General features: G+C 38.2%; 1 protein-coding gene across 1 annotated transcript; it reads right to left on the bottom strand.

Moving 5' to 3' along the window:
- Positions 1-12,108: 12,108 nt before the first annotated feature.
- Positions 12,109-15,465, bottom strand: LOC129459777 (5'-3' exoribonuclease 2-like). The gene is given in 4 exon segments (XM_063640825.1): positions 12,109-13,289; positions 13,292-14,296; positions 14,299-14,967; positions 14,970-15,465. Coding segments are annotated over 4 exon segments (2,676 nt in total). The 5' UTR covers positions 15,256-15,465; the 3' UTR covers positions 12,109-12,573.
- Positions 15,466-15,724: the final 259 nt, after the last annotated feature.

Genomic DNA, 15,724 nt, shown 5'->3' with positions numbered 1-15,724 from the left:
AGTCCAGGACCTGATGGATTCACAGCTGAATTCTACCAGAGGTACAAGGAGGAACTGGTACCATTCCTTCTGAAACTATTCCAATCGATAGAAAAAGAGAGAATCCTCCCTAACACATTTTATGAAGCCAGCATCGTCCTGATACCAAAACCTGGCAGAGACATAACCAAAAATGAGAATTTCAGACCAATATCCTTGATGAACATTGATGCAAAAATCCTCAATAAAATACTGGCAAACCGAATCCAGCAGCACATCAAAAAGCTTATCCACCATGATCAAGTGGGCTTCATCCCTGGGACGCAAGGCTGGTTCAACATACGCAAATCAATAAATGTAATCCAGCATATAAACAGAACCAAAGACAAAAACCACATGATTATCTCAATAGATGCAGAAAAGGCCTTTGACAAAATTCAACAACCCTTCATGCTAAAAACTCTCAATAAATTAGGTATTGATGGGACGTATCTCAAAATAATAAGAGCTATCTATGGCAAACCCACAGCCAATATCATACTGAATGGGAAAAAACTGGAAGCATTCCCTCTGAAAACTGGCATAAGACAGGGATGCCCTCTCTCACCGCTCCTATTCAACATAGTGCTGGAAGTTCTGGCCAGAGCAATCAGGCAGGAAAAGGAAATAAAGGGTATTCAATTAGGAAAAGAGGAAGTCAAATTGTCCCTGTTTGCAGATGACATGATTGTATATCTAGAAAACCCCATTGTCTCAGCCCGAAATCTCCTTAAGCTGATTAGCAACTTCAGCAAAGTCTCAGGATACAAAATTAATGTACAAAAATCACAAGCATTCTTGTACACCAATAACAAACAAACAGAGAGCCAAATCATGAGTGAACTCCCATTCACAATTGCTTCGAAGAGAATAAAATACCTAGGAATCCAACTTACAAGGGATGTGAAGGACCTCTTCAAGGAGAACTACAAACCACTGCTCAATGAAATCAAAGAGGATACAAACAAATGGAAGAACATTCCATGCTCATGGGTTGGAAGAATCAATATCGTGAAAATGGCCATACTGCCCAAGGTAATTTATAGATTCAATGCCATCCCCATCAAGCTACCAATGACTTTCTTCACAGAATTGGAAAAAACTACTTTAAAGTTCATATGGAACCAAAAAAGAGCCCGCATCGCCAAGTCAATCCTAAGCCAAAAGAACAAAGCTGGAGGCATCACACTACCTGACTTTAAACTATACTACAAGGCTACAGTAACCAAAACAGCATGGTACTGGTACCACAACAGAGACATAGATCAATGGAACAGAACAGAGCCCTCAGAAATGATGCCGCATAGCTACAACTATCTGATCTTTGACAAACCTGACAAAAACAAGAAATGGGGAAAGGATTCCCTATTTAATAAATGGTGCTGGGAAAACTGGCTAGCCATATGTAGAAAGCTGCAACTGGATCCCTTCCTTACACCTTATACAAAAATTAATTCAAGATGGATTAAAGACTTATATGTTAGACCTAAAACCATTAAAATCCTACAAGAAAACCTAGGCAATACCATTCAGGACATAGGCGTGGGCAAGGACTTCATGTCTAAAACACCAAAAGCAATGGCAACAAAAGCCAAAATCGACAAATGGGATCTCATTAAACTAAAGAGCTTCTGCACAGCAAAAGAAACTATCATCAGAGTGAACAGGCAACCTACACAATGGGAGAAAATTTTTGCAACCTACTCATCTGACAAAGGGCTAATATCCAGAATCTACAATGAACTCAAACAAATTTACAAGAAAAAAACAAACAACCCCATCAAAAAGTGGGCAGAGGACATGAACAGACACTTCTCAAAAGAAGACATTTATGCAGCCAAAAAACACATGAAGAAATGCTCCTCATCACTGGCCATCAGAGAAATGCAAATCAAAACCACAGTGAGATACCATCTCACACCAGTTAGAATGGCCATCATTAAAAAATCAGGAAACAACAGGTGCTGGAGAGGATGTGGAGAAATAGGAACACTTTTACACTGTTGGTGGGACTGTCAACTAGTTCAACCATTGTGGAAGTCAGTGTGGCGATTCCTCAGGGATCTCGAACTAGAAATACCATTTGACCCAGCCATCCCATTACTGGGTATATACCCAAAGGACTATAAATCATGCTGCTATAAAGACACATGCACACGTATGTTTATTGCGGCACTATTCACAATAGCAAAGAGTTGGAACCAACCCAAATGTCCAACAACAATAGACTGGATTAAGAAAATGTGGCACATATACACCATGGAATACTATGCAGCCATAAAAAATGATGAGTTCGTGTCCTTTGTAGGGACATGGATGAAACTGGAAAACATCATTCTCAGTAAACTATCGCAAGGACAAAAAACCAAACACCGCATGTTCTCACTCATAGGTGGGAATTGAACAATGAGAACTCATGGACACAGGAAGGGGAACATCACACTCCGGGGACTGTTGTGGGGTGGGGGGAGGGGGGAGGGACAGCATTAGGAGATACACCTAATGCTAAATGACGAGTTAATGGGTGCAGGAAATCAACATGGCACATGGATACATATGTAACAAACCTGCACATTGTGCACATGTACCCTAAAACCCTAAAGTATAATAAAAAAAAAAAAAGATAGCAATATGCTTTAATAAAAAGCTTTTTTTAAAGCTTTAAACAAAATTTTATTTTTTTTTACAGTTAGTAATACATTGTCTTTGGGGAATAATTCTATAGCTATCACTGTGTTGGACTTTTGACAACATGAAATCTAGGCTATAATGGTGCTCTTATTCTTAAATTTAAGAATGATAAAAATCAACAAGTTTAGAAAGTATTTTTAAAGAAACACAGAGACTGGAACCCCCTGGCATATATGATTATATGATGTAGACAGAGGTGGCAAATTCTCTGTTGATTATTTCCATTTATCTTTTTTTTTTTTTTTTTTTTTTTTTGAGATGGAGTCTTGCTCTGTCACCCAGGCTGGAGTGCAGTGGTGCGATCTCGGCTCACTGCAAGCTCCGCCTCCTGGGTTCATGCCATTCTCCTGCCTCAGCCTCCGGAGTAGCTGGGACTACAGGCGCCTGCCACCACTCCCGGCTATTTTTTTGTATTTTTAGTAGAGATGGGGTTTCACCATGTTATCCAGGATGGTCTCGATCTCCTGACCTCGTGATCCGCCCTCCTTGGCCTCCCAAAGTGCTGGGATTACAGGCGTGAGCCACCGTGCCTGGCCTCCATTCATCTTTTAAAAGAAATTAATCCAAATCCCGCTTAGAAATCTTAAGTTTGAATGAGCAGGAAATAAAAGGGGGTGTGAGAAGCTGCTAAGGAAGAAGTGACAGTAATTTCCATGTCTCCTAACTCAATAAAAAGTACCAATTGTATGCATACACATTAAATTTAAGTCTAGTTGTTAGTGGGTGAAAATATGAATGTTTTCTAAAACTAGGCTACATGCTTTATGGGTCAACGTTATGAAAGGAAAACACTTGTGAAAATAAGCCATACAGTAAAAAATCTATCTAGTCATTTAGAAATAGGTAAATATGTATCTTATTCACTCAGCTATAGAAACATGGTATAATGAATATAATTAGTAATAAGAATAAAATTGTCCTTAAATGTCTTTATGTGTGTGTTTAAAACCAGATAATATAGAGTTAAATAATGAGGCAGTCATCACACACACACGCATTCATTGTGGGAGATGGAATTTTTTATAGTATAATTTTCTTTTTATCCTCAATAGATTAATAAAAACATCATAATTTGAGTAACTTTTATAGAGGCTTAATTGAGAACTTGATATTATCCAATGAGTAGCCCAATAATTATTTCTTTCTCTGAACCTAAATATCACTTACTCTCTCATATTAATTGTGTGTCTAATTTTTAAGTAAGAAACATATTAGCTCTAGTAATCTGGGCAGTGATTTTTTACTTTTAGAAATGCATCTAATTTTCAACTGGATTGATGGGAAAATATTTTATATTATTTCCTGATATTTACTATAGAAATTTTGTCTTCTCAAAAACTTATTGCTCAAGTCTCTTTAGGTTTGGGATAATCTTTTTTATATGGTCTTATCAATTCAATTATTGGATCCTGCATCAATATTCTCTGTCCATTGGAAGGTTTTCAAGTATATTTGTTGAATAATTGATGAATGTACCACGGTATTTATTAGAAGAAACTATACAAAATTGCCAATATTTGGCCATTTTTGGCCCACAAAAATGTTAAGTTTGTAATGTTTAACGTAGAACGCGTTAATGATGAGCAGGCAGCATTCCTACTTGGGTCTCTCAGGTTTTCCTTCATTCAGAGGCTACAGTGTTGTTCCTTACCCTTGTTTGTTTCTCATTTTCCTTTTCTCTCATATTCTTATCTTTCACATATAGCTTACCTTAGACCTGCTAAAATTACCCTTTTTTCCCCTAGGTATACATAGCTATAAATGAAATGATTCATTTACAATCTCACAATAGAAAAATCAAACCTTTACTTGAACATAATATGAATGTCTTAAGATTAATATATTCTGTGTATATTTGTAAAGCATCTTCTCTACTGAATTTCTTATTATGTATATAATGTATATTTAAACCTGTGCTGTCTGTCTGACATTTTATATTCCTTGGGGGAAAGCCTTCTTCTGTTGACTCAATCTGCACAGTGACTACTACAATCAGTCAAGATCTTTAAGTGTCTACTAAATATCCAGGAATATACCAAGGCAATGTATGTAGAGTTGACAGAGCTGCTTAGTGGACGTAGAGAAGCGGTACCATGCAGTCCTGCCTCAGCCCCTGGAGTTTAAAATTTGTATGATCTAGTTGAGATAGAGTATGTAATGACATGAGAATATACACCCATAAAAAGTTGTTTTGGATGAGAAACATTTTTTGGAAATTTCTCAGGGATTGACTATTATAAGAATGTGGGTTTCTGGGAAGTTACAGAAAAGAAGTCAGCATTTCTATTATGAAAAAGTCAGATTTCAAGGAAAAGGAAGCTTCTGTTGTCCAGTAAACTCACTGGCCACCATCTGGCTCTGTTCATTAAAAGAGTAATCCAAGCAGGGCAACCTGCTGGTTACAGCAAAGGTTGGAGCCCAGTGGGTTTCAGGGGCTTAGCAGGAGGTAAGCAGTCACAATTCATGTTCCCAGACACCTGAGGTCAAAGAGGGATGTGTTCTGTCAATATCCTCTGGAAGATGCCCGCTGCCATGGGGTCAGAGTAATGCTCCTGGAAGTTTGTGGTTTTCTTACAGACAATCAAAATTTAAAAGAGGGCTGTGAAGGGACAACTTTGGCTGTGAGAGATGGAAGATCAGTGTGAAGCTTGATCTGATTGGAGGAATTTATGGTGTTCTTATTTTTACCATTTTAAAATTTGTGTGAGGGAATTTCACTTAATTTCTTCCTAGAAGAAATAATACATATGATAATGTCTATAAATATATGTGTGGTATACTGAAAACAATGAAATTTTGAGTTGGATGATGCATTTGAATTATAGTTTCATTTCTTGGTAACTCTGCACTTTAGGTGTCAATAAATGTTTCTGAAGCTTTGTTTTCTTACAGCTTTGAAAGGTCTTATTTACTTCACTGAGTTGAGTGAGATCCTATGAGTTATTTATGTAAAAGACTGTGTAAGCAATGAGAGATATGTATGTTAGTCATCTTTAATACAGTCTAGAGAATTTACCAGGGGTTTGTAGAAAGTAGAATCAATGATCTGTTACTGCGCTCAAAAGTGGATGGCAATATTTTTCAGTTATACTGTTATAATTCTTGGTGGTATGAGAATGAAAATGTAGTTATTGTAGATCTGCTTAATTAGTTCATACTTTGACACTTCCCACTTTCCCTACCAACATCCACTGGAAAATTATAGTGATAGGATAAAACATTTTCTCATTGGTAATTGGAGCAGCACACAACATTAATTTAGTTTGGTTCAAATGAACAGTTTTGAGTTTCTAATTTAGTGTCACAAGTTACATCAAGAGTGAGTCAGTATTTTGAATGGAGACATTGTACATACAAGAGTCCATTATTAAAATTCAAATAATGCAATGGTGGGAGGAATAACAAAATAACCTGTGATCTGTAGATAATTAACACTTTATGCAAAAGAAATAAGGTTCAAGATGATATCATCCTTATAACTTAGACACATTTTTACCATTTTATATAGTGTTTGTTAACCTAAACCCTAATTTTTTGAAGTCATTAAAATAGAATGATAATTTGATGATATTCTAGTATGATCATTTTCATTTTGAAAGAATAATACATAACAGCTTAATATAATTTTATCTTAACAGTTATCAGAGAAACATGGATCAATCGCAGCAACATCTAAAAGAGATTTTACTAATTAGAAAGAAAGAGAAAGTTTCATTAAAGTTTCTTCAATCCAAAGGTCTAATTCATAAACATTCTGTTACTTTTCTCATATATTCTCTCTAAGTGAGTAATAAGTTCAGCAAGCCTTAGAGCAATAATAATTAAAAATCTGAAGGTGTTAGGAAAACAACCAAAATCAAATTTATTATGATATTGACTGAACATGATAAAACACATTTTTGTCAACAAACTCAGTGGAATAGCATGAGAGAAGTTCGGCTTAAAATTTCCTTATCTGTGAATTTTACTTCCGCCAGCCCTACTTCCCTTCTCTATTTCTCTTTCTGGCAAAAACACTTGGCATATTACCCATACCTGTTTCTCTCTTCATCTTCCATTTTTTTTCTTCATCCGCTGCAGTCTAGTTACTGGTCCTACTATGCTAACTTTTATCAAATCAATATTTGCTGAGCACTGTGCTAAGCAAGTTATGTACATTATCATTCATTCCTTACAGCAGTCTAGGGGTAGATGTTAGAAATTCCATGTTTCTTATACTGAAATTACTCCAGAAATGGTCACGTGGTTAGTTAGGACTGCTTAATAACTAATGAGGGAAGCAAACTCAAACTGTCTTAAGTCAGTTTGAGTGCAGGATTTATGTTGGTTTCTGACAGGTCAGGAACCTCCCTTTCTCTCTCTTGAGGCAGCTCTTTGTGTGTTGTCTTCATTATCAAGCAGGAACTCTCCACTCAGTAGCAAATACAATATTAGATTTAAACTTACATTTTACCAATTACCAATCAGTGAAAAGGGAGTGCCTAGATTCTAGAAACGGGTTCAGATCTGACTTTTATTGGTCAGGCGTGTATTATGTCCTATCGATGAAAACACAGGAGACCTTTGTGACACTGGGCTAAGCAAAGTTTATTAAATAAGACAGCAAAACATGATCCACACAATAAAAGTTGGTGAATTGGAACTTTTGTTTTTCATTCTAGTTTACATCCATGCAGCATGATACTGATGAAAACTCATGCTTTGTTGTGACTTTCTCCTTTGACCCTACAATTTCAATTTAAGAACAATTTTGTTTCCGTTTTTGTTTTTTTTTGGTGTGGGGGGTGCCAGCGGCTACCAGATGTTGGGTAGACATTAAGCAGAACAGAGTTATGTTCCATTTTCACCAACACTTGGTAATGTCAGTTTTTAAATTTTAGCCATTCTTGTTTTTTTTTATTATACTTTAGGTTTTAGGGTACATGTGCACAATGTTCAGGTTTGTTACATATGTATCCATGTGCCGTGTTGGTTTGCTGCACCCATTAACTCGTCATTTAGCATTAGGTATATCTCCTAATGCTGTCCCTCCCCCCTCCCCCCACCCCACAACAGTCCCCGGAGTGTGATGTTCCCCTTCCTGTGTCCGTGAGTTCTCATTGTTCAATTCCCACCTATGAGTGAGAACATGCAGTGTTTGGTTTTTTGTCCATGCGATAGTTTACTGAGAATGATGTTTTCCAGTTTCATCCATGTCCCTACAAAGGACACGAGCTCATCATTTTTTATGGCTGCATAGTATTCCATGGTGTTTATGTGCCACATTTTCTTAATCCAGTCTATCATTGTTGGACATTTGGGTTGGTTCCAAGTCTTTGCTAATGTGAATAGTGCCGCAACAAACATACGTGTGCATGTGTCTTTATAGCAGCATGATTTATAGTCCTTTGGGTATATACCCAGTAATGGGATGAATTTTAGCCATTCTTTTAGGTGTGTAGTGGTTTTCCATTGTGGTCTTAATTTCCCTTTTCCTAATGATTAATGATATTAAGCATATTATCATGTGCTTATTTGACATCCATGTATCTTCTTCGGTAAAGGTCCATTCAGAGCTTTTTCCCATTAAAGATTGGGTTGTTTGTTTTCTTTTTATTGAGTTTTGAGGGTTCTTTACATAGCTTTTTTGTCAGATATGTTATTTGCAGAGATATTCTTTCAGTTTGTTGTTTTCATTTTTAACAGTGCCTTTGGAAGTTCTGTAGTTTTAGTTCTTACATTTAGGTCTGTCACCCATTTTGAATCAATTTTTGTATATGAGGCAATGTATGGATTGAAGTACTTTTTCCCCCACCCTTTGGCTACAGATATCCAATTGTTCCAGTACCATTTGTTGAAGAGACTATCCATTCTACACAGACTTCCTTTACATCTCTGCAAAAAATATTGACCATTGTTATGAATGGAATTATTTCTCTCCAAATTCCGTATGTTGAAGCCCTAACTCCCAACGTGATTGTTTTTGAAGGGAGGGTCTTTAAGGAGGTAATTAAGCTTAAAAGAGATCATAAGGTCGGGACTCCCTGATCTAGTAGGCCTAGTATCCTTAGAAGAAGGGAAAGAGACACCAGAAAATTCTCTCTCCACTTGATCACTGAGGAAAAGGCCATGTAAAGAAACAGTGAGAAGGTGGCCGCCTTCAAGCCGGGAATAAAAGCCTCACCAGAAACCTATGCTGCTGACCCCTTGATCTTGGACTTCCAACCTCCAGTACTGTGATAAAGTAAATTTCTGTTGTTTAAGTCACTTGATCTGTGGTACCTCGTTACGGCAACTCTAGCTGACTAATGCAATCATACATGTATGGGTCTATTTCTGCACAGTCCATTGATCTATTTGTTTGTTTTAACACCAATCCCACAATGTCTTGATGATCGCAGTTTTATAGCAAATCTTTATTTTAGGAAATGTAAGCCCCCAATTTGTTATTATTTTTCAAGGTTGTTTCACTATTCTAGTTTCTTTGCATTTCTAAATACATTTTATATCACCTGCCTATTTTTAAAAGAGTGTTTAAAAGAAGACAATTGTTAAGAGTTAAGATCTACATAGATGGAAACAAAGCCTTTTTTTTTTTTTTTTTTGAGACAGAGTCTTGCTCTGTCGCCCAGGCTGGAGTGCAGTGGCGCGATCTCGGCTCACTGCAAGCTCTGCCTCCTGGGTTCTCCTGCCTCAGCCTCCCGAGCAGCTGGGACTACAGGTGCCCGCCACCGCGCCCAGCTAATTTTTGTATTTTGTAGTAGAGACGGGGTTTCACTGTGTTAGCCAGGATGGTCTCGATCTCCTGACCTCGTGATCCACCCTCCTTGGCCTCTTAAAATGCTGGGATTACAGGCGTGAGCCACCACGCCCGGCCTTGGAAACAAAGCCATTTTTAAAGAAGATTTATTAAACTTATAATTTCAGGGTAAATTAGTGAAAAATCTGATTTTGATACTGTCTTTGTGTTCTTTAAGATAGTTCCCAGGCTATTACATCAATTTAATCAAGTTTTTAAAAGTTTGTCATTAAGGAAAACTGTTACAGACCTCTGAAATTTCAGCAGTAAAATTTTGACATGGGAATTGATCTTATTCTTGAGATATTCTTTATTGCCTCTGATTTTATGTATAGTGTTTATATTACCTAGTATATTGTCTTGTTAACAGTTTATGCATTTTACTCTAATTATGTTCATTTGGTAACCTTATCTATTTTAAAACTTCACAAATTTTTGGTAGCAATAACAAGATCTATTTTTTACAATTGTGTATATATATATATAAACAAGATAGCATATAGACTCTTTTTTTTTTCTTTGAGATGGAGTCTCACTCTGTCACCCAGGCTGGCATGCAGTGGCGTGATCTCAGCTCACTGCAACCTCTGCCTCCTGGGTTCAAGCGATTCTCTGCCTCAGCCTTCTGAGTAGCTGAGATTACAGGTGCCTGCCACCATGCCCAGAGAATTTTTGTATTTTTAGTAGAGATGGGGTTTCACTATCTTGGCCAGGCTGGCTTTGAACTCCTGACCTTGTGATCCACCTGCCTCAGCCTATAGTAAAAAAATATGTAGTTAAAAAGTGCAAAAGATAGTGTCACAGTTGGGTTTTTTTCTTTTAGTAGAAAGTTTGATTCTTTTTCAGTTTATTGAAAACCCCAACAAAAAGAACATGAACAAGAAATATCATTGTCTTGTCTCCGTACTTCTTTTGGTTAGTAAGTTTCCAATTGTCCACCTTAAATAAAATACATTATAATGTGGGGTTCCGGGTTTATTTGTCAGTTAGACTTGTATTGCTTATAAAATAAAATATAATATTATACTATTTCTTATAGATATTATTTTAAATAGGCCCATACATTTTCTGTAAAATTAGAATAATGCAATATCAGTCCCCTGCATTTCTGACGATGAATGACCGTGATGATGACCAAGGATGAAGACCTAATTGGCTTAAGTAAAAATGAAGAATTTGGTAGAAAGCTATTGGCTTATGTCATGAAAGTAAAGGAAAAGTTGATTTAGGAAAAAGAGAAATCTGGGAGATTCCAGAGACTTGGCAGCAGCCATTTTTGGACTTCCTTCTGGAATACCTATCTCCAAGGATACCCAGCTCCAGCACTTCTAAGGCTCTGCATGTCTGTGTTCCTCAGTTTAAATGAGACAGAATATGACTGACTGCTTTGGTTGGGTCTGTACTCCTGGAGAAATCACCTATGGCTCAGGGAACAGGGTCACACATCAGAAGCATCCTGATGACCTGCTTCTCTGAATCAGGCTCATTCTCAAGAAGGGATGCACATGATCTGGGCAGTCACACCCAAAGTTATCTGTTACTGCATGAGGCTTGAAGGAGATAAGTGACTGTGAGAAACACACATTTACTCATCCAAACTCGAAGAATTAACTCAGAGACATGAAGAACAGTGGAAGTGAGACTTTTCATGGTGGTCTTGCAAGATTGGGTGTCTGGTAGGCAGGCACACCTGGGGCAGTTACAGCAGGTAATTTATCTCCCAGCACACAAGTCCCTCTCCCAGTTCCTCATTGGTTGAGTACTATGGGGTTACAATCCTCCCGGACATTGCCTAAGTCTCATTATCTTCCTCTTATAAAGTTATACCCTGGCCCCTTCCCCGCTTAAGTTTGGATTTCCCAATACCAAAACTGTCTTCTCTTTTATGGGCTGACGCCTTCTGTACATTCTGTTCTCTTATTGTGACTTTCTAGGAGCATGAGCTGTGTGGTTTGTTACATCTGCAGGGTGGCTGCCAGTACTTAGATTTATTATGCCTTGAAAATGAACCATTAGAAACGTTTTCTCATAGTAACTGGACCAGGGTCATGTTGCTCCCTCTGCCCTAGATGCGTGAACTTGGACATGACATTCAGCCTTCTCCAGGATTATCACCTCCTAGGGTAGGGCTCCAATGCTGGGCCTGACCCTTCTGTTCACAGCCCTGAGAGCATTTCATCACAGTTACAGAATACTGCATAGTGTGTATTAACTTATAATTGACAAAGTTCTAATTCACTTGTATTATTATTCAATCCTTACAGAAATTATACAAGATACATATTTTACCCATTTTTTTTTTTAATCATGAGGACATAGACTTAGGGAAGTCACAGAGCTAGTGAACAGCAGAGTCTGAAGTCAGTCCAGTGCTCAGTTCAGAGCTCTTTTCACAGGTATATGGGCAAGGATTCAGTAGGGCAGTTTTTTGTGTACAATCTTTCAGAAAACATATTTTTGTGTGTATGTCTGAATAAAAAATCTGCCTAAAAAGTCTGAAAAAAAAATCCTTTTACATGAGGCAAGTACTCCTTTGTATCTGGCTGGATCAGTCTAATTACCTTATAATGTGTTAATAGCTTTTTTTTTTTTAGAGTTTTAAAAGTTTAACTTTTTTTTTTACTAAAGTCCAGAAATTTCTGTAAGACAAGTACATTAATGAAATGTTTCCAAAGAAATACTGAACAATATATACTCTAGTTTGCTGAGGGTTCCAGCTCAAGAGTTCAAACCTAATTCTTGTGCAATAAAAATCAGCATGGATCTTAGATGATCTAGAATACACTGTGTTTTGAAATCCACAGCTGGTTTCATTTTTAACCATTATGAAAAACCAGTACTCCTATTCCATCAAATGTGTTTTATAAGCAATAATAAATTCAGATCCACTGTATTATGCAACATACATCTTTGGAAAGCAACATAAACAGTGAGATCAGATCAGTAGAAATATACACAGTTAAAAGAAATACACAAAGTACTGTAGTTTTATTAAAAACTACTACTTGAGAAAGAAATCTTTCCACAAATGGCATAAAACTGTAGAATGATGAAAGGATTTGGGAAAGCTTTACAAAAGCTTAATTTCAATTGTATCTTCCTGAGGGTGGTGGCAAAGGATATTTCCTTCCTTCTCTGGGATATCCCTGTCTCCCTCCAAGATCATCTCGTCTGGGTGGATACCCACCAGGCCCAGCTAGCATCTGGTACTGGTTTGGCTGGAAGGCTGCATTCTGGGTTTGCAGCATCCGTTTCCATGGGAGCAGAGGTTCAGCCCCAATGCCTCTGTCAAACCTTTGCTGCTGGAAAAAGGGAGGAGGACCTTGCCAGGAATCCTGGGGCCTCATATTTGACATAAGTTTTGGAATCTGGGCTTGTCCTCTCAAAAGCGGCCTGTATAAGTTTCCCTGGTAAGTCGCAGGTGGTGGTGCAGCATTGCTGTAAATGCCTGTTCCTGAGCCTCTTGGCATAACACGGCCCAAAGTCCTGAAGCCTGCCTGATCCAAGTGCACAGGCCTCTGGTCATGGTTAAAGCCAAGCTGAGGCTTCCACTGCTGTCCATTGCTGGATTTTTCCCAGCCACTAGGTTTCAGTACTGCTGCTAGCTTTCTTGCTCCTGGAAGCATTACAGCTTTAAAAATACAATCTTCAGCAAACTGTGGGTCTTTAAAATTAATACTGACTACAGTGTTCTGTGTCAGATCCCTTAACATAGGAACAGGAGAACATACTATTTGATCTGGAAGAATGGCTTCTTCATCCAAAGAAAACTTTCCTTGAATCCCATGACATAGTTCAGGGGTACATCCACTGGCTCTGTGGAACATGTCTGGTACAGCTCTAAAATGAAGTCATGGAGTGGGTGATGTTTCCCCACAAATAAGACATCACATCCAAGGCTGTTTCTTCTGGTCTCTTCTGGAGTGAAGTCTGGGTATACCTCTTCTAGGGCAGCTCATAGCCTTCGCTCATCCACGAATGGCAAGAGAGAAACTCCTTGCCATGCATATTTCTTCCCATTCAAATCAATAGCAAAATCTTCGGGATAGAAATCAATTATACTAGAATCAGGATCACTCATGAGCTTCCGCCATGATGGAGGTAGAAAATTACCACTTGCAGCTGGAAAAACTCCCATAAGTTGTTCCAGTGGTTTAAACGGTTTTGTACCCTTCTCAAAATCAGATGGCATGTCTGCAATGCCTTCAAAGTCTGAAGCAAATGGCGCATAATGAAATGGATAATACCACTTCCAGGAAGCACAGCCCTGATAATAATATCTAAGAACCCAGCAAAGTCCTTCAACGTACGAATGCACAACTTTCTGACGGAATTTCTCATCAGCTGCATCGACGTCAAATTTGTTCTTGTAGTACTGCTGCTTCCAGCCAGCTTCCCATAACCTGACGTTATCCTCTGGCTCAGGTTCACTGTCACTGTCTTCTGCTTTTCGCTTAATTCCTCCTATTAGAGACGGGGAGCCATCAGATATGAAACTCGTATTAGGAGATATTGAAGGACTAGAGTTATTCTGCATCCTCATTTCATAGGCTGCTTGTCTCGGATTACTGGCTACTTGAGAACCTGGTGAATTTCTTGAAACCAAGGCATGAGGAGTTAATATTTCACTAGGAGTGAAAGTTGGTTGATTTCTCTTCATTCTCTTTCTTTTTTCTTTCTGTCGTCTTCTAAAACTGTCCTCATCATCCTTTCTCTTTTTAAAAATGCTATTCTCAACTTTACCAACGGCTAACATGATCATCTGTACTCTTTGTAGATTGACATAACCACTGTCAGTAAGGTAACCCCAGTTTTGTGTACCACATTTTTGTATATGTTGACCAAACGGTCAATTGCATTTTCCCTAATCTCTACCGATGGCAAATGAGGGAGGAAGTCATTTCCCACAAAGAAGCACATGAAAACCCAGTCATCAATGCTCCTCTCAACATCAAATGTGAATGGTAGGCTGGCCATTGTGAGTTCTCTTTCCAGATACTCACGAAGAACATTAAGCCGAAGGAAGATAAACTCTCCTTCTGCACAAGGAAGACTATCGGCAAGTTCATCATGCTTTCTCTTCTTTTCTCTTGGCAAACCTTCACAATCTTTGACCTCATGTCCAAACTGATTACAAAGACCACACGGTTTGGGCTTGTTTGGTTTGAATTCTTCTCTAATAATGGTAAAGTTGGGTTCATGTGTGGCAAGGCTAAGCATAATGAGATCAGCATCTGCTATACATAAACAATGATGAGTATTTGGGTCATGGTTAGGCTGGGCTCTTGGCCTTCTAATGTAATCCACGACTTTATGTTCTCCTTCACCAGGAGCACTAGCATCAGATGAAATAACTGTCAAATTTTTCCACCCAGGGTCATTATTTAAACGATCAGCTATGTAATAGTGAAGGCATTTAGCAAGATTGTCTATGAATTCAGTTCCTGGTGTAATACAGTTGCTGTCTAATCTTTCTTTTGTTTTTCTGGAGGAAGAAAGCCATCTTTTGCCAATATTTCTTCCCTGACTCACTGCTTCTTGACTGCTGCTTCTATTCCTTCTTTTGATGCCTTGAATCTCCTTGAATGCTGCTTGTTCATTTTAGCACGTGGTGCCACTCCATCTATTGCCATGTAGAGAAGTCGTCTTGGTCTTACAATACTGAAAAGTCTGTCAATGTACTCAAAAATTGCAACCATCATTTCATCTTCATTTTTTGGTGCTGGTTTGTCTTCAGGATGAGTACAGGGATGGATGATTCCGTTCATATCCAAATACGGATTATCAAACCCCACATCATTTGGATTAGGTTTACTGGCATCAACTGGAATCTTTACACCATTGCATTGTTTTGGCTTCTTTTCCACGCAGTTGACTATGATGGATGGGTACTTTTGGCTGAGCCAGCGGAAGAACGCCACGACTCCCACAGCGGCACATGGCTGGAGGCGGCAGCTGACCGGCTGACGAGCATAACCAAAGAGCGTGTTAATAGCTTATTTGCTACTAAAAGTGGCTTATCCTTCCACCAGTTGGCCGTTCAGATATTTATACCATATCCTTGCTTACTATAATTTTCCCCTGAGGAAACATCAGAATAAGTTTTTGGTGTGCTTATTTTGTTTGCTGGTGTATTAACAATTAAAAATATGACATGAAGTGTAAATAAGCATTTATTTAGTACTTACTACATTCCAGGAATATGCTAAACTTAAAGTTAAAAGGTGGAAAAAGATA

Source organism: Symphalangus syndactylus, chromosome 1 (genome assembly GCF_028878055.3).
Source record: "Symphalangus syndactylus isolate Jambi chromosome 1, NHGRI_mSymSyn1-v2.1_pri, whole genome shotgun sequence".
Taxonomy (NCBI): Eukaryota; Metazoa; Chordata; class Mammalia; order Primates; family Hylobatidae; genus Symphalangus; species Symphalangus syndactylus.
Note: the sequence above shows the minus strand (reverse complement) of the source record. Positions and strands in the feature narration are given on the sequence as shown.